Genomic DNA, 21,884 nt, shown 5'->3' with positions numbered 1-21,884 from the left:
CCCCTCCCCTTCAGTGGCTTTCCAGGTGCAGATCCAGGAGGCTGACCGCTGCAGCTAACATTGAACATCGGTGCTTAGCCCCGGATTTGCAGACAGCAACGTTGCAATGGAAAATTCCCTCCCCTAGACCTACTCCCTCCCCTAGACCTATACAAGCTCTACCTCTTGCCCTGACAGCGAGACTTTGCTGGGGGGCGGGGGGCAGGCAGCTGGGAACCCAGAAACCTCACCTGGGAGCTCAGGATGCCCCCCTCCCTTTCTCTGTATTCCCCTCCCTCCTGGGTGGTGGCGACTTCTGTAGCCCCGATTAGGGGCCTGTGAACCTCACCCCGGAGCTCTGAAATAGATCTTTAAAACTATTTTCTGCCTTTGCTTTCTCTGTCTCTCTCTCTTTCCGTCGCCAAATCTACCTTACATTGCCCTCCTCCTGCGATGTCCTCTCACCTCTCCTGCCACCTTTTTGAATTTCCCATTTGCATTTCTTCTTCCCTCTGCTTCCTGCCTTCTGAATTTTATCTTTGGGTAAGTGCTGCCCTTTTGATCTGAAACTGGTGATTGTGCTGGGGTGTGTGTGTGTGTGTGTGTGTGTGTGTATACTGCCCTTGCGTTATTGTGGTTATTAGGTGCCGTTGGGTCCATCACAACTCTGTGCACAACAGAACAAAACTCGACACACAACCCAACAACAGTAAGGGCCACGATGTCCTACGTGCTCTGCTGGCCACTCTTCTTCCCTTCCGGGTGGTCTCAGGATTCTCTGTTTCTGAGATGGGTATCTGTCAGGGTAGCCAGCTCCTGACAAATCGCCGAAGGCCCGGCAGGTGCTATAATATATATAGAGATGAAAAAAATAAAATAAATATATAGAGAGATGATAGTAAAGGCATAGCAAATAAGAGAGGTCGGAGAGAAGATAAAATAAAAGAGTCAGACGCATGTTATGGTAGCATGCTCACCTCAACCCCCTTGGATGGTCCACGTAGCGATCCGGAGACCAGAGAGGAGCACAAGGGAGAGGGATGGGGAAGGAGGACAGGGGGAGAGTGGACTGGAGGGAAGAGTGTCTTTATCGTGTGGGGGCTGTTTGTAGGCAGCCATAAGACACGCATCTTCAGTAGTTACACATATCACAAGGTGGGTGGTAATCACAGCAATGTCCCTGGGCTCACAGGTGAGGAAGCCTACTACCTGCATGGGGGGAAGACATGAGGGGGGATGGGCGCCTCGGTGGGAGGAGATCATCGGGGAATGTCTGCCTCTACAGGGAGACAGCATCAACCATGTGCTCACTTTAAGGCAGCCGAGCTTGGGGGGATGGATCTGCGGGAGTGACATTTGCCAGTTTCCCACAGTTATCTTCCCTGCAGAGCAATGGCCACACTGCCCAGCCCCTCTACTAGACGTTCCCACACCCTATTTGCACGGTGCCACCCAATCATTTGGTGGGCGTTACAAAGACGTGGCCAGAAGAGCCACGTTTAAGCAATCGTACTTCACCTCATCGCTCAGCTCTCTCTCCACCCGAGCGTGACCTTTGTAAGCATCTTGCTCTGTGGGCCAGTCAGGGAGCCCCCATTGCGCCATCTCGTGCTGGTCTCCCGGCGCTGCAGCCACTGTTTCTTGCTGTGGCCAGTGGTGACAGCTCTCTGCTCGGCCCCGGAGTCTAGGCAGAAGGGGACCTGGGTCCAAAGGAAACACCTCGCCAAAGATAAACGCATTTGTGTTGTTTTGTCCTTTGGGGGTTGCTTTTTCTTTTGAAACTTTTTATTCTGGGTTGGGTGAAGGAGAAAATCCGGTTTTGTGCCAACCTTTCATCCACGTTCTGACTCAAGCCATCCATCGGAGCGCCCTCAAGGGATCACCCTGCATCCTACATCCTCCTCCTTGGCTGACCCTCCCAAGCTTTGTCCTCGGGGAAATGCTGCCCTTTTGATCTTCCATGGCTGATTCAGTCTAACCTTGGCTGTTGCCCATTTGATTCTATCAGGGACAGAGCCTAAGGGAACGCAGAGTTTAAGGCACACCTACTTCACAGTGAGGCTAAGCTATTGTTCTGCTTTAAGATGTCGTTTAAAGATGATCTCAGGGCTACAGTTCAGGGCTATCATCCGGCTTCCATGGCTGCAGAAAATCTGGATGCCTGGAAAATGCAAAATTCTGTTCCACATCTCCCTCTTCTTGATCAGGATTATTCTGGAGAATCTTCCAACAATGTGTTCAAGAATGGTAGCCCAGCCCCACCCCATTGTCCGGTCTCCTGGCACAAGAGACAATTAGCCACACAGTTCAGTCCCTCTCCCCATCCCTGAGTTTCCTCCTTTCTCTGTTGCTCACCAGGTTTTGATGGTTGCTCTGGTCGAGGCCTGAGGCTTGGAGGCCCCAGCAAACACTTACAGGGTAAAGGCTCTTCTCTCCATCTCAGTTCCCGCTGGTCTCCAGGACAACGAGACACCGGGATGCAATGGCACACCGTGAAAAATGTCCCCATGAAATCTGAGTAGACACTGGCAACTGCGAGCCTAATTTGCTGTGTAAATGTTCACCCCAAACACAGGATGAGTGCTTAAAAACAAGGTCACAAACCAAGCATCCCACATCTGGGTTCCCAAGTGCCCAGTGCTACCTTCACGACTGCATGTCACCCTGCAATATTGTCCCCTTTGCCCATGTGTGGGGTACCAGCCCCCACCATCAAATGGGTCCAAGGGGGTGCTTGTGTAATCAAGAGGTAAAATTAAGGAGCTATCAGACAAGATAAGGTATGCAAGTGCTCACCACTGGGACTGCCATGACTTCAGGAGCCAGGTCTGAGCAGAAAGAGAATATATTTCCAACCAAGGCTTATACACACTCAGGGGGCGTGCAAGCCCCCCTAATTACAGGTAACACATGTGTAACAGGAAGGGGTTGTACAATAGGCATAAGAGTAACAGAAGGACGATGAGCTAGGGGTGTACAGGCAATAGTACAGGTACTAGGGCAGTGGTTCTCAATCTTCCTAATGCTGTGACCCTTTAATACAGTTCCTCATGTTGTGGTGACCCCCAACCATAAAATTATTTTCATTGCTACTTCATAACTGTAATTTTGCTACTGTTATGTAGCAAATATCTGATTATGTAAATATCTGATATGCAGGATGTATTTTCATCGTTACAAATTGAACATAATTAAAGCATAGTGATTCATCACAAAACAATGCAGTTATATATTGTGAAATTTTTATTTCTAATGACAAATCAATGAAATTTTGTCTTGAAGCATGGTGTAGCATGGGTAACAACAGTCTTCATGCCAGGTACTCGTAGGTGGGTGTATCTGCATGTGGCAGACCCGCCTGGAGATGGATAGAGAAGCGGTGTCTTCGTTCCTATGACCATTGGAAATATGTGTTTTCTGATGGTCTTAGACGACCCATGTGAAAGAGTCGAGACTCATAGGTTGAGAACCGCTGCACTGGGGCACCCATGTGACATGAAGGCATACACATAAGATGGGCGGGCTCTAGTCAAGATGGCAGCCTAACCTTGGTCTTCCCTGAGTTGGCGATCTCTCCTTCAGGGGAATAATCCATTATCCTTATCAGAAAGGAGTGGGCCCTATTTAGGGTGGGACAGACAATAGGGTCTATTTGCCTTAGATGGCTGATAACCTTTGGGCAGTTAGCCTTTAAACAGTTGACCTCCCAAGTGTACAGTCAGTGACCATGTGTTTGCAAACAGCACCTTTGGGGGATTATTATGGGGGGGACATCGTGGGGGAGTAACTTTTACTTAGGAGCCTTGGCCCCCCCAGACTCCTTCATGTATGGATGTGGAGCATTAATCTGCATACACTGTCTTCCCGGTTTTGTTTCCCACACCCACATCTGCCTCTCTGCAGTATGGGGTCTTCTCAAGGTCAGGGGCTGCCTGTGACTCGCCTGGGTCCACGGCATCGCCCGGCATAGGGCCCAGCACCCAGGAGACTTAGGTAAACGTTTGGTGAGTGAATCAGAGGAGGAGCTCCGGAGGGAAGAGTGGACTGAGTCAGGTACTAAGAGTCATTTTTGTTTTTATTACAGAATTTCGACGAAGGGGGATGTGGGGCTCAGATCCGCCCAATCTCCTTCAGTTTGGCCACCAGGTCCTCCGTGGTCTCCACCTTGACGCCAGCCGCGCGCTGGGGTGGGTCCTCCACACTAATCACAGTCAGCTTGGAGGTCAGGTCCACGCCCAGGTCCCCAGCCTTGACCACCTCGATCTTCTTCTTCTTGGCTTTCTGCATGGGGGGAGGCCACAGCTTCAAGGGCTGCTGCAGCCCCTGCCTCACCCAATGCCCGGCTCGCCTTGAATCCCCTTCCCACGACTGCCATTTCTGCAGAGGCATTCCCACCGCCTGCTCCTTCTGGACCTGTCCACACCCAGAACACGGGAGGCCTCTTACAGGGATCCGGCCGGTGTGGACAGTTAGCTCCCGTTGGCTGGGGCGCCCTCCGTTAAGACCACCATCTGGGTCAAATCAACTGGCTGGAATGTACGGATGGGCCATCCTGTTGGTGGTAATAATTCCCTGGACTTTTGGCTGCTCTGACCCTTCTATTGGTTGATAGTACCCGCCGAGCCCTCCTATTGGTTTAGATGCCTTATTGTAACCTCCCTTTTGAGTGAGAATGCCTAACAGACCCTCCTTATTGGCCGAGAAGACTGTGGATCTGCCCTAACCTACCAACGCTACCCTATTGGCTGAAATGACTCAATAAGCATTCCTATTGGCTTAGATGACCCGATGAGCTCTTTTGCTAGGATACTGACACAATGAACCCTCCCTATTGGCTGATAGGAATCAGCCTGAATCCTACCTATTTGCTGAGATGACGCAGTGAATCCTCTCTCGGTTAGGCTAACCTACTGATCTTTTCCTACTGGCTGAATGACCCCACGCCCCTTCCCTATTGGTTGATATGACCCACTGAACCCTCCCCTATTGACCCAAGGACCCCATCTTACAGGCCATGAAGATCAATGAATTCTTCCTCTTAGCCCTGAGATCCCACGAGCCCTTCCTGTTAACCAAGAGGGCCTGATGATTCCTCTGATGAACTAAGATAACCTAACGGAATCCTTTTATCTGGCCAATAGGAACCAACAATCCTCTCCATTGACTGGAACGAGCAGGGGAGCCCTTTCTATTGGCTAAGGTAACTTTGCTGTTGGCGAAACCCAACCTTAACCCATTGCTGTCCAGTCGGTTCTGACTCCTCGTTGACCCCACAGGACGGCGCAGAACTGTCCTATAAGCTTTCCAGAGCTGTGCTTTTCCTTCGGGAACAGCCTGCCTTGTCTTTCTTGTGTGGAGCGGCTGGTGGGTCTCAACAGTCAGCCCAATGCTTACAGCACCTGCCACCAGGGCCCCCATCTGTTGGCTAGGATAACCAGTGGTCTTGGCCAGACTAGTTCCCGGGAAATCTCCCTCCAGGCAGGGAAAACCCAGGAAGCCCCATGAAGCCCCATGCCCAGGTGAAGGGACGCCTTCCTCTGGATGAAAGGTCCCCAGTTCCTGTTCCCCATGTCCCCGTGACCAGCAGGGGTGCATAGGGCCTTGGTGCTCACCATGATGTTGGGCAGCGTGGCATAGCGGGGCTCGTTGAGCCGCAGGTCTGCGGTCACCACGGCGGGCAGCTTCAGGCGCACGGTCTCCAGGCCCCCGTCAACCTCCCGCTCCACTTTGACCTTGCTCCCCTCCAGCGTCACCTGGGAGGCGAATGTGCCCTGGGGAGGGGCGGCGGCAGAGCAGCGAGATTAACGCAGGCTAGGCAGCATTGGGGTGGGGTCCCCTGGAGTAGCTTTGAACTCGAGGCAGCCCCAGAGGGTACCCTAGCTGTGAGCTTTGTGGGGGCGCCTCGCCATGTCTTTTCTCCCGTGGAGGAGCGGCTGCTGATCTGGTTAGCTCCTGGACCCTCCATCAGTCCGCACGGACTCGTGGCCACCCTGGACCATGTTTCTAAGGCTCAAAGGCTTCAGGGGGTGCAGATGGCCTCATCTGTCTCCCTCGGGGTGGCTGCTGGGCTCGAGCTCCTGACCGTGCGGCTGGCAGTTGCCGTGGTTGTGGTTTCCCTCCGACCACAGCGACCCCACTGGGAGGAGTGGAATTGCCTCAGTGGGTTTCCAAGGCCTGTAGCTCTTTCCAGGAGCAGAAAGCCAACTCTTCCTTCTGAGGAGCAGTTAGTAGTTTCGAACTGTCGGCTTTACAGTGAGCAGCCCCAAACGCCCCCACTACACCGCGCTGGGCTCCTTGGGTTTAGTATAGGAGGTATGTGATGGTACTTTTTAATGTTAAAATATCTTATTAAAGTTAACATACTTTAAATGAATACTTTGAATGTTAAGACATATATGCTGTCTGCTATTGAAATCGATGTTTTAAATTCATAAGATCGGTATTTCAAAATGTTAAAAATATATGGGAAGTCTATTCTCAAAATTAATGTTGTAAATTAGTAAGTGTTTTAAATTAATAAAATTAATATTGTAGAGTGGCTAGTGGACTCCAGCCATCAGCCTCCTTCTACAATATTAATTTTAAACCCCTTTAAATGTTAAGATACATGCTAAATGTATTATGGAAACTAATACATCTCAAATTAATACATACACTTTTTTGTACACCACACTCATTGCATGGAGTCAATGCCGGCGCATAGCAACCCTACAGGTCAGGGTAGAACTGCCCTGGTGAGTTTCTGAGACTGCAGCTCTTTCCCGGAGCTGAAAGCCCCATCTTTAGTTTATGAACTGCTGATCTTGCAGTTAGGCACCCAATGCAGAATCACTTCGCCACCAGGGCTCCTAATAAATCTTTCAAATTAATAAAGTTAATCATTTCTGTAATATGTTAAAACAAATGCTAAATGCATTATTAAAATGAATACTACCTACTACTTAGGCTTTGGGACAGGACCACTAGGCCTGAAGGCTAGTTCGGTGGGCAAAACAGAGCTCCTAAAGATAAGAATTCTACTTCCTGGCCTGGTGAGTAGTACCGGGGCGCTTAAAAGCTTGGGAATAGCCATCTAAGAAGGTCTTTTCCTGCCTGGAGCAAGAGAGAATGACAAAAAAAGAAAAAGAAAACTCGAAGAAGTAGTTAGTGCAAATGACTAGTGGCTCAGAAGAAGTGCAGTCTCTTCCACGCTGAGACCAGAAGCACTAGATGGTGCCCGGTTCCCACTGCCGACCACTCTGACAATAGAAAGTCCATGTTAGAAGGTTTTGGGGTTTGGGTTTGTTGTTTTTTAAGTGAAACAAAACAACAGTGCCTGAGTTACTTAATATGGGCCGTCTAGCCATAGTCTTTGTGACTTTTCACCAAATGTTTATGTGGGACTGTGCAAGTGAGGTTCTTGGAGCCCACCAAGGGGACTGGACACCTTGCTGATATTGCAAACAAAGTGCCTGGCGCTCTTGTGAGGCTGGCTCCATGCAAACCAGGGGCGTGAGACCCTAAGGGGAGGGTGTTGGTTTTGCCATCCCGTTGGACTGAAAAGGAGACATTTCACATGTGGAAAGTGGGGACCTCACAACCACCAAGGCAGGAGCGGGGCAAGTCCTCTGGCCCTGGGATCCCTGTGCTGAGAGCCTCCTGGACCCAGGAGACAGAGACAGACAGAGCTGCAACACCGGAGACAAGAGAGGGTGAGAAGCCATGGCAGAAAAATGGCAACAGAACTGGAAGTGGCTGGAGACAACAATGTGAGGGGCTTCCCAGCCCGTGCGTGGAGCAAGAGAACTGTGTGTCTTTGGGCTAAGGCTTCCGGGTAGAGTGGGGTGCCTCCAGGCTGGCATCAGCAGGGCTAAAAGAGCTTTGTAACACTTGCCAGAGCAGGCCAGAGGCCAGGCAAAGGCCTGTGTGCAGGCACAGCTGAGAGGAGGCTGTTTTGACTGAAGAACTGTATCCTGAGCATTCCTGAACCTGAATTATAACCTGTGACTTCCCTGAGCAAAGACATAACGGTGGGAATGGCCCTTGAGTTCTGTGTGGTCACTGGAAGGTCTCTAGAACCCAGCGGAGGACAGTGCTGTGGGAGCAGGGATGCTGAGCACCCTGTGGGAGGGATGGCTGGTGTCAGGGTTGGTCACAGGTTGGAGGCCTGTCTGATCTCCACCTCCTGAGAGCCAGTCTTGGGCTGCTGGTGGCCATAGTGACCCTCCTCCCGCTGCCTGTGGGGTCACAAGAGGCCACACACCTCCCCCACATTTTCCTAATCGTCCGGCCAGCCCTGGGACAGACATGGGGTGGAGAACCCGCAGTTGGGGGGCTGAGGGTGAAGTATTTCCTATAGTGAGGGCAGGGGAGTCCTCTCTGAAGACGTTATTATTTGAACAGAGACCTGAAGCAGAGGAGCAATAAACCCAGGTGATACTTTGAGGGAACAGTGTTCTGAGCTCAGGGAACAGCAAGGGCAGAGGCCCCGTGGCACAGAAGAGGCTGGTCTGGCTGAGGAGCAGATGCTGATGCCCATAAAGGCTGCCCGGCTCCTTGCAGCTCACTGGAGTAGCTGGCCTGCACAGAAGAGCAGGGAGAGGGGTGAGCCTTATTCTCTTCCGGAACAGGTGCCCACAAGAACATTCTATGTCTGCCATGCATTGCATGGTACTCTCCAAAAAACATGTATCAACGGGGCTGGGTCATTATTCTCGGTGGTTTGGCAGTTATGGGATGATGTAACCTAGCAGTTAGGTGATGAAACCTGCCCCCTCCCCCTCACTTCCTCCGCTGTGATCTGATAACCCTATAAGATGTAAAAGAATGGATCCAACGCCCATCAGAGGTCTGATCTGATGTCAGGAGAGCTTCCCTGCATACATCACCTTTCATCTTACAAGCGATCAAAGACGAGAGGAGGGAGCAGAGATGAGAGGGGTTACTACCACCAAGAAGGAAGCGCTGGGGGCAGAGTGTATCCTTTGGACCCAGGGCCCCTGCGCTGTGAACCTCCTAGACCGGGGGATGGGGGGAGGGGGTGTGGAGAGGGGCACCTGATGCCATGATGCATGAAGATCTCTAAGGAACACAGGGCCGAAGATACTTAGCAGACACCAAGACCTTTCCCCAGAGCTGACACAGTGAGAGAGACAGACAGACTTCCTACAGCTGGACTGTAGGAATTTGGGCTTCTCCCCTCCTGAACTGTGAGAGAATAAATTTCTGTGCACTAACGCCACCCCCTTAGGGTGTTTCTGTGAAAGCAGCACTAGAGAACTAAGATGGTTTGCTAATCGCAGTGATTGGTTCGGAGGTATGCACGTGGCTCAAGCCGGACCAATGAAGAGCCGGCCCCGGGACTTTTGCTAGGTCTTGTGTGAAAGAGCGTACCTTGCGCATAGGCATAGGTGCGCCCCGCTCCCGCCTCACCTGTGGCCAGTCCAGCAGCCCCGCCATCATCTGGCCCGTCTGATTACAGTCATCATCGATGGCCTGAGTGGGGAGAGAGGAGACTGTGAGAAGGCTACTCAACTGCAGCTCACGGCCACCCCACGGGTGATAAAGGCAGAACTGCCCCCACAGGGCTTGCTTGTCCATAGCCCTCCTTGGATTGCTAAGTGCACGGTTGGTGGTTCGAACCCACCAAGCTCCCCGAGGGAGAAGGATGAGGCTATGTGCTGTCATTGAGATGTACATGTCAGAGGCTCCGAGCCAGAATGAATGCGATGGCAGTGGGTAAACTTCCCGGAAGGGGTCCTCGTGGTGCGGCAGGCTCAACGCTGGGCTGCTGACCACGGTCAGCAGATGAAACCCACCCACTGCTCTGCGGGAAAAAGACGTGGCAGTCTGTTTCCCATACAGATCACAGCTGGGAACCCCTGCGGAGCATTCCTACTGTGTCTTACGGGAGTCCCTGGAGCTGGAATCCACTATGATGGGAAGGGGGGTGAGGGGACTGGGGGTGGCCAGGGGACATGGCAGGCTTTGCAATTTCCATGGAAGCAGATTGCAGGCCTAAACCATAGGATCCCAAACTTATTTGGCATATCGCCCTCTTATCAGGGAAACATTTTTAAAAAATTACTCAAAATGTCTTTTATGCCACAACCCATCCTCCCGGGCCAAGTGTAGGTATCGCGTCTGTGTCTCCTGCCAGGGGGCGCAATCACACACACTGGGAAATCCAACTCTAAACCAGGGGCCCACTGGGTTTCCACTCCCAGCGCCCGCCCTCCCACCACCCGGTGTCTGTCCCCAGAGCCCCAGCTCTCCTTGTTCCCAAGGGCCACGGCCCACCTCCCCCCAACCTTACCCAGTGGGCGCTCAAAGGGCTCCCTCGGAAACCCACAGCCTGGCAGGTCTAAGGCCCCTGCGGCGCCACCTCCTCCCGGGCAGGGATGTGGGGAGGAGACGGGGAGCTGGGAGGTGGGCACACTTACCTGCTTGCCCAGCAGCACCAGGTCCACCTTCTCTTTCTCCGCCAGCTTGGCCAGGACCCGGGCCACCTGCAGGGGCCCCAGGCGGTCGGCCTCTGCAGCTGGCACCTCCACGTGAATGCCTCGGTCTGCGCCCATGGCCAGAGCAGTGCGGATGGTCTCCTGCGGGTGGGGTGGGTGGGAGTGGGGGTTGCCATCAGCTTCTGGGCCTAGGAGTCTCGGGTAGGGGGAACCCAGGAGTCTTGCCCTGGGGCCCCTCCTCCTTCAGACCCAGGGGGCGCCCCCCCCACCCCCCAGCCGGAGCACCTGGCACTGGGCGGGCCCGCAGCTGACCGCGATGACCTCCTTCACGAGCTTCTTCTCCTTGAGTCGCACGGCCTCCTCCACGGCGATCTCGCAGAAGGGGTTCATAGAGTGCTTCACGCCGTCCGTGACCACGCCCGTCTTGTCTGGCTTCACGCGGATCTGGGCAGCGGCCAGCAAGCGGCGAGAGTGGGCCCGGGGTCCAGGCCCCGCCCACGGGGCCCCGCAAGCCACGCCCGCCCACCCCACGGACAGGCCGGCTCCTCCCAGAGGAGGCTAGGGCCATGCCCACCCTTTCTCCAGGGCAGGATGGGGGGCATAGGCCAGGAAGGCAGGGTCTGTGGCGGGGTCCCACAGCTCCAGGGACCGAGTCAGGTTGGAACGACGGGGCGGAGGTTGGGGTGCGTTTCATCCCCTCATTCCCACCTCCTGGGAGAGGAGGCGAGATTCCCTGTGCTCGCCCCTCCTCTCATCACTCCTCATGCCTGTCACCCCCTGCTTTGCTTGCCTGATCCCACAGTGGGGAACACATCATATGCAAGCTATCGCTACGCACATCTCTTACGGGAGGAGCTGTCGCCACTCAGCTCTGGCACAGGTGGCCTATAACCGAAGGAAACCTGCCCGGCCCCGCTCCGTCTCTTGGAGTGCAGGATGGCGACCGTCGCGCCAGTCCATCCCACGCCGCGCTAGCCCTCCGCTTTACCAAACGCGAGGTCCCCGGAAACAGTTCGCCAGGCCTTTTTTCCTAGTCCGGCCAGGGGTTTCCTGCTGGTATCTGAGATGCCGGTGGCAGAACTGTCGGCATGGCAGCACCACACCAGGCCCCACTGTGGGACCACCTGGCAGAGGGGTGGGTGATGGGGATTAGAGGCGTGTCCCATCTGTTGTTCATCCGACTCACAGCACCCCGATGTACCACGACAGAGGGAACCACTGCCTGGCTTTGCACCGTCCTCACCTCTGGTACGGTTGTAGCCACTGTCAGTCCACCGTCCTGAGCACCTGCCTTGTTTTTTTTTGTTGTCCCTCTTATTCTACCAAGCACGATGTCCTTCTCCAGGGGACTGGTCTCTCCTGGTCACGTGTCCAAGTGTGTGACACAAATTCTCACCAAGGAGCATTCTGGTCGACTCCTTCCAAGACCAGCCTGGGAAACCCCGCGGGGCCGTTCTTTCAGCACCTTCAGGGTCGCTCTGAGTTGGAATTGACTCAATGCGACAAGGTGGGTAAACTTTGTGGACAGCGACGGCCACATCTTTTTCTCGGATGTGGGGTGCCTCTCCCTTTGCTAAAAAAAACAACCACAGAATGTTCCAGATAGGCCTTTTCCCTGGAGGGAGTACCCTTGCAGGCTGGCTAACTCAAGGCCAGGGTTAGAGCCTGTCCTCGCTAGGATGTGATGAGCTGTTCGCAAGCATCGACCTTGCAAGGTGAAGAAGAGGTGGGCTCCAGGCGCCCAGCCGGCTTGGCTCAGGGCGGAAAAGGGCGTTGAAGGGCTTGTGTTGGTTTCTGACTCGGTGTGCCATTTCGCAAAGCAGGAAGCCAGGGCTGGTGTGGAAAATCAGCCGCAGGATTGTTTTGCTTTTGTTGCAAACAATGATGTTCCAGACATTAGGGTGGAGGAATCCCACGGTCTTAAAGGAGCAGCACGGGTGCGCCCCACAAGATCATGCCGGCCTTCTCAGGGGGCTGGGTGTGCCGCAGCTCAGTCTGCTCACGGTCTCAGCGGCGCCTCGTTGAGCGCTCAGCTAGGAACTGAAAGATGGGGGATGCTGAAGCCGCCAGCCTCAGAGGAAAGGCCTGGTCCCGTCAAGACTGAAACCCAAACCCAACACCATGGCATCGGTTCTGACCTCTAGTGCAGAGCCGGAGCCCTGGGGGCGGCGTGGTGCGAAGTTGGGCTGCAAGCCTCAAGGTCGGCAGTTTAAAACCACCAGGAGAGAGGCGGGGCTTTTTTTCTCCTGTAAACAGTCTGTGAAACTCACAGCAGCAGTGCTACCCTGTCCACTAGGGTTGAGTCGGCATCGACTTCACCGCAGCGTCTGCTTGTGGTGTGTTTGTTTCACAGGCCCGCGTGGAACGGCCCCACGGGGTTTCCCAGGCTGTGGCTGGTCTCGGAAGGAGTCAGAGGGTCAACACAAAAAGAGGCAGACCTTCAGGGAGATGGACTGACACCATGGCCGCAACCATTGGCTCAAACTTGCCAAGGACCGTGAGGCTGGGGCAGGACGGGGCAGCGTTATGTCCTGCTGCACACCGGGTACTAAGAGTTGGAACCAGCGCAGTACCACCTAACGACGACAAGAGTCTTCACAGAAGGAGACTGGCACACCTTTCTCCCTTGGAGCTGCTGGCTGGGTTCGAACCGCTGATCTGTTGGTTGGCAGCCCAACCCTTAACGCGTGGTACGTTCAGAGCTCGTTCTAGAAAGACCAAAACCCACGGCCTTTAGGTAGATGCCGACTCATAGCAAGGCTGTGGGGCAGGGTCAACTACCCCGTGGGGTGTCCGAGTCTGTACGTACATCGTTCCGGAAGCAGGCTTCCCCCTCTTTCTCGGAATAGCAGCTCAAAAAGCAAAAACAAACTTTTAAAAGCATGCCAGACTCTGCCAACGAGTGGAGTCTGACTCATGGAGACCGTATAGGTCGGAGGAGAACCGTCTCTTTGGGCTTCCGAGCGCCTGTGGCGTGAAGGGTGGGTTTGAACCTCTGACCTTGTGGTTAGTGGGGCCATGCTTAGCTCCTCCTGAGCATCAGCCAGTGGGCTTGAACCTCTGATTCCTTGGTTCTAAATGTATCGCCAGAGCACCTTCCTGAAATTCTACCTCGGAAGCCATTCAGGACAGTTCTGCTCTGGTCCAATGGGCCAGAACGGACTCTTTCACACATAACAGGGTAGGAAGTTAGGAGGATTTTTTCTTGGGGGGTAGGGGGAGGTGGAGCAGTTTGATCATTAGCTTGATGTTAGCGGTGGTGGAATCTTCTGGAAATGGAGACAGAGCAAAGCGCAGTGAAACAACAGGACACAGGGTTAACCAGTGTCACCAGACTGTCCAAGGGTGGAAGCCAAACGTTCTGGTGTGCATAGCTCAATAATAATAATAATAATAGAACCAGCCGGATCTGTCGAGAGAGGGAGGGGCGGTTGCTGTTCCCAGGGAGATGGAGAGGGGTCTGACTGGAGGGTCAGAGACACACCACCCAAAAAAAACCAACTTCACTGCCATTGAGCGGATTCTGACTCATTGTGACCCTACAGGGCAGGGTAGAGCTGCCCCGTCTGGGTTTCTGAGAGTGTAACTCTTTACAGGAGTCGAAAGCCTCACTTTTCTTCCCCAGAGCAGCTGGTGGTTTCGAACTGCTGGCCTTGGGGCTAACAGCCCAACACATAACTACCACGCCACCAGAAAACCCAAACCAAACTCATCGCCATCTAGTCGATGCTGAATCATAGCAACCTTATAGAGCTGTGAGTTTCCGAGACTGCAACTCGTTACGGGAGTGACAAAGCCCTGTCTTTCTTCAGAGGGGCAGCTGATGGTTTTGAACTGCCGAGCTTGCAGTTAGCAGCCTGTCATTTAACCACTACACCACCAGGCCTCTTCCGAGGCTTGAAGCGGCCAGGCAGAGGCATCGGGACTTTGTGCTGAAGGTACTAGGGAGCCACGCACAGTAGAGCTGTGAGCAGGGGAGGGGCAGGGTCAGCTCTGGGTATCTGGAACAGGCTGGACACAGGAGACAGGAGGCTTTGGGGAGGGTCCAGGCCAGAGAGGAAGAGGCCCAGCTGAGGAGACGTTGAAGGTGATGAAGCATGGGGTGAGGAGGGCAGAGGGCAAAGGAGGGCAGGAAGGTAGGAGGGCCAGGGCCAAGGAGCGAGAGGGCAGGCTGTGAAGTCCAGCCTGGCATTTGATCAGCAGGAGTCTAGGGCGCTGTTGGAGGAGCTGGAGAGGCAGCTCTGGGGCAGGGGCAGGGGCGGATCCAGGGTGGCTTGCACACCGCCTCTCTGTTCTCTACTTGGGCACCGGGCAGCCGATGCGGGCACCCAGAGAGGAGCCGATGCCAGCCTGCCCCAGTCCACCCTAGCTAATGGATGAGACCAATATGACCCCAGACCTGTCAGCTGGGGAGACCATAGCATTGGCTCTGGCAGCAGGAGGGGGAGGTCTGGGGTGGGGGTAGGGGAAGGGCTCACGGGGAACTGTAGTATTAAATTAAAAGATGGCGTAGAGGGAGGTGGGGGGCCAGCCCCCACCGCTAATGCTCCTATTGCTACTACTCGGATTCAGTAATACTACTTCTGGGTTCAGTAACGCACAATTGTACGGTTGAGATATATAAGTATTATATTAAAGCCATCGAGAGCATGAGAGGTACTACAATAATACAGTCAGGCATGATACATGGCAACATTGCTCACCTCAGCCCAGCTTGGTGGTCCACGTGGAGAGAGGGGGAAGGGAAGGAGGGAAAGGGAACAAGGGAGAGGGGGAAGAGTCAGGGAGGTCAGAGTCCGAGAGAGATGTCCGACCGCTCTATATTGCTGACCCATGCCATATACCTTTTGGAAGCATGCCAGCCCACTAATTGCATGTAGAGACATACGTCACAGGGAGGGGTTGCACTATAGGCTACACAGCAATGAGAGGGTGGTCTAGGGGGTGGTCTCTGGGTCTCCATAGGAACCCTTATCAGTAGGGTGCAAACCCCTCCTACAGGAACCAAGCTAATGGTCCCAAGCTTCAGAGAGTAGTCCATTGTCTCCAGCAGCAGGGAGCAGGCCCACCCCTGTGGTGGGATGAGACAGCAGTCTGGCAGCAAGTATCTGACTTCCCCCCACAGGGAACAGAAAGGAGAAGGAAATCCCAGGAGCCCGAGAGAGAACAACCTGCCAAGTGGCGCCACAAGTGCCACTGGGTCACTTGGCAGCAGATTGCAGATACAAGGAGCACTGGCCCTGGAGCTCGGACAGCCTGGGTTCAAATCCTGCCCCTGCCTCCAATGGGAGTGGCCTGGGGGTCTGGCAAGTCACTGAGCCCAGAGGAAGCCCCTAGGTGTGGACATGGTCAAGGCACTTGGCTGCTAATGGTATTGGAGTGGTCAGAGGCCCCAGCCCAGCTGGAGGTGCCGCAGAAGAGAGGTGTGGCAATCTAATGCTGAGACACCAGCCCCTGAAAACCACCTGCACAAGGTCACTGCGAGTCACAGCCCGGACGGAGCGTTTGGGCTGTCACTGATTTTTAGCTCTGGTAGCGCAGCACGTTCAGTGTAGGCTCGATGACCACAGCGTGGGCAGCTCAAGTCCCCCAGACACCCCAAGGGAGAGAGATGAGGTCATCTGCTCCCCTAAAGATTGACAATCTCAGAAACCCGATGAGGCATTTCTACTCTGTCTTACGGGGCCACTAGGGGTTGGAACTGGCTTGATGGCAGTTGGTCCTTGGTCCTGTCTCACTGCCGTTGTCACACCAGGCCAATGCTGCCACCTGGGACCAAAGAGAACAGGGGAGAACTGCCCCTGCGGGTGTCCCGAGCCTGCGACTCTTTACAGGAATAGAAAGCTGCATCTTTCTCCCATGGAGGTTTTGAACTGCTGACCTTGGGGTTGGCAGCCCGACACGTAACACACTCCCTGAGCAGGGTGTCTGACCCCCACGGAGGACTTAGGACTGCCTGGTACACAGCATCAAGGTCAAACCGGCTGCTGCCAGGGCCAGGTGCCAACTGGTGGTGCCCGTACCTGTGAAGGAGTAGAACTGCCCCGGAGGAGGGTAATTACTATGAAAAATCTCACAGCTGCAGGTCGCCAGGCCTTTCTTCTGCAGCACGGCTGGGTGAGTTCAAGCTGCTAACCATTAGGGTAATAGGAGAGGGGTCCTGCTGGCGTAGCAGTTATGCCTCGGGCTGCTAATCATAAGGTCAGTAGTTCAAAACCACCAGCCACTTTGCGGGGGAAAGATGAGGTTTTCTACTCCAATAAATAAAGCATCAGGTAGGGTGGGGGAGAGTGGGGATAAAAAGGAGCTGATATCAAGGAGTTCAAGATGTTTTGAACCTGATTGTGGTAGCAATTGTACAATACTGCACGATGTGATTGAACTATGGGATATTATATCTGTAAGAGCTCCCAATAACATGATTAAAAATATCAGAAAAGAAAACAAAGTCACTCTCCGAAACCCACAAGGGCAGTTCTACCCTTCACAGGTACCAGGGTCGCTGAGTCAACATTGACGCTGTGGCAGGGAGACTGGTTTGGGGGTTTTGAGTCTAACAGGGGACCTGTGAGCACGGAGTCGCGGGGCCTGCAGGGGTCTGTCTCTCGTGCATGGCTTCCTAGTCCCCTCCTCATGCTGGCAGGGTGGTTTGCCGGCTCCAACTGTGTGGCCACAGTTTCCTCGGTGCCCCTGGAGATGCCAAGCTCTGTGCTGGTGACGCTGAGGCTCAGAGGTGAGCTCCCAGTCTGGTGGGGGAGATGGATACATAGCCACCACCTTCAGCCTGGTTCGCATTGGTGTCGGGTTCACCTCTGTCCAGACCAGCTTCCCTCTGGGGACGAGCCTCGCCCTCAGAGACGCTGTCCCTCCCACTTCCAAGGAGAAGGGAAGGGAACACGGGTGAGTCAGCGTTAGAGCACTCATCTTCCCTACCACAGCCCCAGTGGTGATGTGGGTTAAGCTAACGACAGGGTCGGGGGTTCAAACCTACCATTTGCTCCAAGGGAGAAACATGAGGCTGTTTGCTCCCATAAAGATCGACACCGCAGCAACCCTACAGAGGATCAGTTAGTTAAAATCGACTCCACGGCAGTGAGTTTGGGTGGATGCTGAAGGCCTGGGTTCTATGCCCTGCCAATGAACCTCAAACTGGGCCATCACCCGTCTGTCGGTGATGCCCGTGTGTGGCTACAACGCTGAGCAAGTTTCAGAGGAGCTTTCAGACTAAGACAATCCGAAGAAAGACCTGGCGGTCTACTTGCAGAGGGGAAAAAAAAATCACCCCACAAAACCCCCGATGGATCCCAACTGTCCGAATTGGTTGTTGCCACTGGTGGCATGGTGCTTACGTGGTGGATTGCCAACTGGCAATTCAGCAGTTAGACACCACCAGCCGTTCCTCGGGAGAAAGACTAAACTTTCCACTCTCATGAGGAGTTACAGTCTCGGAAATTCACAGGACAGTTCTACCCTGTCCTATAGGATTGCTGCGAGTCAGAATCCACTCAATGGCAGTGAGTTTGGGTCTTTTGGGGTCAGTTTTGTTGACTGACTCCCTGGTGGCCTAGAGGGTTATTCATTGAGCTGCTCACCAGGAGGTCAGGGGTTGGAATCCATCAACTGCTGCTCGGGAGATGAGGCTGTCTATTCCTGTCAAGATTTAAAGTCTCAGGAACCCAAAGGGGGCGGCGGTTCGACTGTGTCCGACAGGGGGGGTCTGAATCCACTTCATGGCACTGGCATACTGAGTCTGCAATAGCTGACAACTACCACCAGCTGGTCTGGTTGTCTGCAACTTCCGTGGAACTGCTGTGTTTAAGCAAACATTTCTCTCTCTCTCTTCCTAGCTCCAGCTTCCCAACTCACCCTGGGGGCTAGGAGGGTACAGTTCCCACGGTACCTGGTAGAACCTCCATAAGGGGCGCTTCAAGTGCTGAAAGGGGTCGGTCTGAGGGGACAATGTGCACAGTGGGTGAAAAGTCTGGCTGTGTGCACAGGTGAGTGGATGTGTCCGGCCCACCTGGCCATCTGTGCTCTGCTTGTTCCTAGCTGAGGGGCCACTCCGTGTCCGAAATTCGGCCGGGGGCTGCCCACCAGGTCTGTGTGCCCACTTGGCACACAGCTATTAGCAGTGAGAACTTGGGGAGACGGGTCACGACCCCAGAGGGTCGTGGGTCTGAATAAAATGGGATCAGATGCCACGACCTCACAGTTCTTGACCTCTGTCCCGTGTGAGACTTTGGACGTATGGGGTGGGTGGGTGGAGGTGAGAGCGGCTAGGGGTCATAGGTTACAAGAAGACCCTGAGCGCTAATTAGTGACCCCGGAAGCACATGGCCGCGGGGCTCAGAGAGGTGGGAGAGGGGGACCCGGTCACCTTCACTGCGAAGTCGATGACCCTCTTGACACCCACGAGCGCGCGTAGCTCCGCCATCTTCCTGCTGTCACCGCCGCCGGAAGGGACAGCCCGCAAGTTCAGCCCACTCGGTCCCAAAGCCTCCTCGTCCCTCCCCGCCCAAGTCTTTCACTGCGCCTGCGCCCAGCGCAGTACTCGCCTCCCCCGCCCCGGCAGCGGACCAATCAGAAGGCCAGACGATAGGGAGGCGGGTCAAGTGAATGCGGACCAATGGGACGCGGATCCTCCAGAGAGAGGCGGCGCCCGGAGGGGCGGGGGCGGGGCCTGGAACTGGGGGAAAGGTCGTGCCTGGGAGGTCCACGTGTGGAAAATCCTGTGTCATCCTCAGCTGTCATTCCCAGGGTATTCAGAGCTCCCCTCGCACCGCGGCCCTAGTCTTCCTACTCCTTTCGTATTCTCCACGCCGCCGTCTTCCCACTGTAACCGTGTTCCCATGCCCACGCCGTGCGGGGGTCTCCCAAGTGCTCCCCGTCGGTGTTCCGGTGCCCGTCTCGCGTCTGCGCCCCCTGTCTTTGCCTGAGCACGCCTACAAGTCCCCTTCTATCCATAGCCCCACACCTCCGCCACACGCCCATATGGACCCCTGTGTCCCCTTTCGCCCCAAACCCCCAGCCATGGTGCACTCTGGGTTCCTGCCTTCTCTCATGTCCCCACCTAGGTCTCATGTCCCCTCGACGATCGTGTACCCCAGACCCGTAGAAAGTCGCCCGGAGCCGCGGTGGAAGGAGAAGTTCCTTTATTGTGCCCCAGGCAGCCGCGGTCACAGGCACACGGGGAACCCGCTGATGGCGTCAGTACCCTGCACGATCATGTCTGCCAGCAGGAAGCAGAAGCCTGGCGGGAGGGGAGCGGAGGGAGGTGGGTACCTGGGCGGGTCCTGGGGTTTTGAGGCTCTACTGGGTCTGGGACAGTCGGGGCGGGGATTGGGGAGCGGTCCCAGGAAGGCACTGGGGGAGTGTTTAGGGAAGCCCTGGGTAGTGGGTGGGTGGTGGCCGGTGGGCTAGGGGCTCTCTGGGCAGTCTCCTCTACCCCGCCGTCCCGGTTACCCGTGAGAATAGAAAAAGGTAAAGCCAGCCACCCCGAGAAATAGGACCAGGAGAAGAAGAGGTCCGACTTCCACGCATTCTTCACCGAGTAGCCTATCAGTGCGATCAGCAGCAGCAACCCTGGACCCGCAACGCCGGACAAGTTAGCTGGGCCAGGGGATGCCGCACGCAAGCCATGGGCTAGACAGCGCACGCGCATTCCATCGCAGTCCCCGCCCCCTGATCTTCACTTTTCTCCTCCCACCACTCCCATAGTTCTGCCCTCCGTCTCAGGCCCCGCCCCCAGCAGGCAGGCCCTACACGCCCCTTCCCCGCCACGCCCTCTATGCTAAGCTCCGCCCCCATACACTTAGGCCACACCCATCTCTCTCGTCACTCCTATTGCTCGCCCCTCCGTCTCAAGACCCGCCCCTAGTCTTCAGAACGCACCACAGCTCTCTTCCCTGCCACGCCTCTAACCTTGCCCCCTGCGTCAGGCCCCGCCCCTACCTCTTAGGCCACACCCTCTCTTCCCTGCCAAGTCCCAGCCCCTTCTAACTCTGCGGTTCTGAGCCCCCGACCCTTTATCACGTCTTGTCCTGCCACGTCCTGTCGGCCCTCAGCTCCTGAAAGCCCGTCCCCCTCGCCGCCGGTCCCCTCCTCGCCCAAGCCCACTCTGGACTGCAGCCTCACCGCTGAGGAAGAAGGTGATGCTGGTCGCGCGGCCCCGCTGGGAGTCGCCACGGTGGCATAGGATGCACAGCCCCATCGACATGCCCACGAAGCCAGAGCCCGCCGCCAGCACCATGCATGCCCCCGTCATCGCCAGCATGGCTGGGGAGAGGGCGCTGCGTAAGACCCTCCCCCAGCCAGTCCTGGAAAGGGAGCCCCGTTGTCCAGACCCGGCGTCCAGAGTCCCGATGGAGACTCCCGAGGGGTGGTCAGGGTCGGGACACGAAAACAAATCCCGAAGTGAGGGGATCGGGAGGAGAAAGGGTCGTGGTGGACTCGATTATGGAGGGGCAGCTGGCTCTCTGGAGGAGCCCTCGTGGCTCAATGGGTTATTGGTTGGGCTGTTAACCACGAGATCAGCAGTTCGAAACCAACAGCCTGCTCTTTGGGAGGAAGATGAGGCTGTCTGCTCCTGTAGAGAGGTTACAGTCTCCGAAACCCACAGGGGCGGTTCTGCTCTGTCCTAGAGACTCGCCGGGTGTCGAGATCGACACGTTGGCGGTGAGTTGGTGTTTGGAGCTGGGTCTGAAGTTGGATTGGACGGGGTGGGGGTGGGGAGGCTCGTTGAGATGCGTCCACCATTTGTGCCACCTGCGGTGGAAGGCATGGACGTGTGGGGCCTTGGGTGTTGTCTGGGGGACTGGTGAGGCCGGGGAAGGGGCGGGGCATCCGGGGCGGGAAGGGGCGGGGCATCGGGGCTGGTAGGGGCGGGGCATCGGACGCCTGCGCGCGCCGGGCCTCACTCTCGCAGGGTATGCTGTTGCACACGCCCAGTTTGCACTCCTGCCACAAGCCGCTGTGGCCCTCCGAGTTGCGGGACCAGTAGTTGGTGGCGGTGGAGAGGACTATGAGGACGTTGGCTAAGACGCTGAGCACTGTACCCCCGCTCTGAAGACTCCGCTTCACCCCCATGCCGGGGAGGCTGCTGGGAGGGGCCAGGAGTGGGGTGGGGAGGGATGGCCATACATGCCTTCCCATTGACCAACACCCCTGGCGCCCCAGGCCCCTCCCTGTCCCTTCCTCTCAAGGCCCCTCCCCCAGCACCCCTGCTTGGGACCCCTACTTTGGGCGGGGGAGGGGACTTAGAGACACTTGTCTCTCAAGACATTTTTGTGGTCCCCCCATCCCCTCCCCAACCCAGCCCCCCCCAGTGCCTCCTGAAATCTTTATTCCTGAAGACCCTGGCCACCCCTCCCCGCCTCAGGTCTCCTCTGTGCCAGGCACCCCTCCCTGCCGCCCTGAATGGGCACCAGAGACCCGCCTTCAGCGGGGTCCCTCTCAACCCCTCCAGTG

At 55.6% G+C, this 21,884-nt stretch overlaps 2 protein-coding genes across 2 annotated transcripts; both read right to left on the bottom strand.

Moving 5' to 3' along the window:
• Positions 1-4,036: 4,036 nt before the first annotated feature.
• ETFB (electron transfer flavoprotein subunit beta) lies at positions 4,037-18,903 on the bottom strand. Its single transcript, XM_004710458.3, has 6 exons — positions 18,796-18,903; positions 10,704-10,862; positions 10,401-10,559; positions 9,391-9,453; positions 5,592-5,750; positions 4,037-4,260 (listed from the first exon to the last, which is right to left on the bottom strand). The coding sequence occupies exons 1-6, from the start codon at positions 18,850-18,852 to the stop codon at positions 4,090-4,092; spliced, it is 768 nt and encodes a 255-aa protein (XP_004710515.1). The 5' UTR covers positions 18,853-18,903; the 3' UTR covers positions 4,037-4,089.
• Positions 18,904-19,553: 650 nt separating this feature from the next.
• On the bottom strand, positions 19,554-21,503 carry CLDND2 (claudin domain containing 2). The gene is made up of 4 exons (XM_004710459.2): positions 21,335-21,503; positions 20,553-20,693; positions 19,881-20,000; positions 19,554-19,668 (listed from the first exon to the last, which is right to left on the bottom strand). The coding sequence occupies exons 1-4, from the start codon at positions 21,501-21,503 to the stop codon at positions 19,595-19,597; spliced, it is 504 nt and encodes a 167-aa protein (XP_004710516.1). The 3' UTR covers positions 19,554-19,594.
• Between the last annotated feature and the right edge of the window lie 381 nt (positions 21,504-21,884).

Source organism: Echinops telfairi, unplaced genomic scaffold (genome assembly GCF_000313985.2).
Source record: "Echinops telfairi isolate 266 unplaced genomic scaffold, ASM31398v2 ScPeMD7_655;HRSCAF=1070, whole genome shotgun sequence".
Lineage (NCBI taxonomy): Eukaryota > Metazoa > Chordata > Mammalia > Afrosoricida > Tenrecidae > Echinops > Echinops telfairi.
Note: the sequence above shows the minus strand (reverse complement) of the source record. Positions and strands in the feature narration are given on the sequence as shown.

Excerpts from the sequence above, each read along its gene's own strand:
- ETFB (XM_004710458.3), bottom strand. The coding sequence starts at position 18,852 with ATGGCGGAGCTACGCGCGCTCGTGGGTGTCAAGAGGGTCATCGACTTC. Across the intron at positions 10,560-10,703 it reads GCGGGCCCGCCCAGTGCCAG|GAGACCATCCGCACTGCTCT; the intron begins GTGCTCCGGCTG and ends CCCCACCCGCAG. Across the intron at positions 9,454-10,400 it reads TGGTGCTGCTGGGCAAGCAG|GCCATCGATGATGACTGTAA; the intron begins GTAAGTGTGCCC and ends CTCCCCACTCAG.
- CLDND2 (XM_004710459.2), bottom strand. The coding sequence starts at position 21,503 with ATGGGGGTGAAGCGGAGTCTTCAGAGCGGGGGTACAGTGCTCAGCGTC. Across the intron at positions 20,001-20,552 it reads CATCACCTTCTTCCTCAGCG|GGTTGCTGCTGCTGATCGCA; the intron begins GTGAGGCTGCAG and ends TTGCGGGTCCAG. Across the intron at positions 19,669-19,880 it reads ACCTTTTTCTATTCTCACGG|GCTTCTGCTTCCTGCTGGCA; the intron begins GTAACCGGGACG and ends CCCTCCCGCCAG.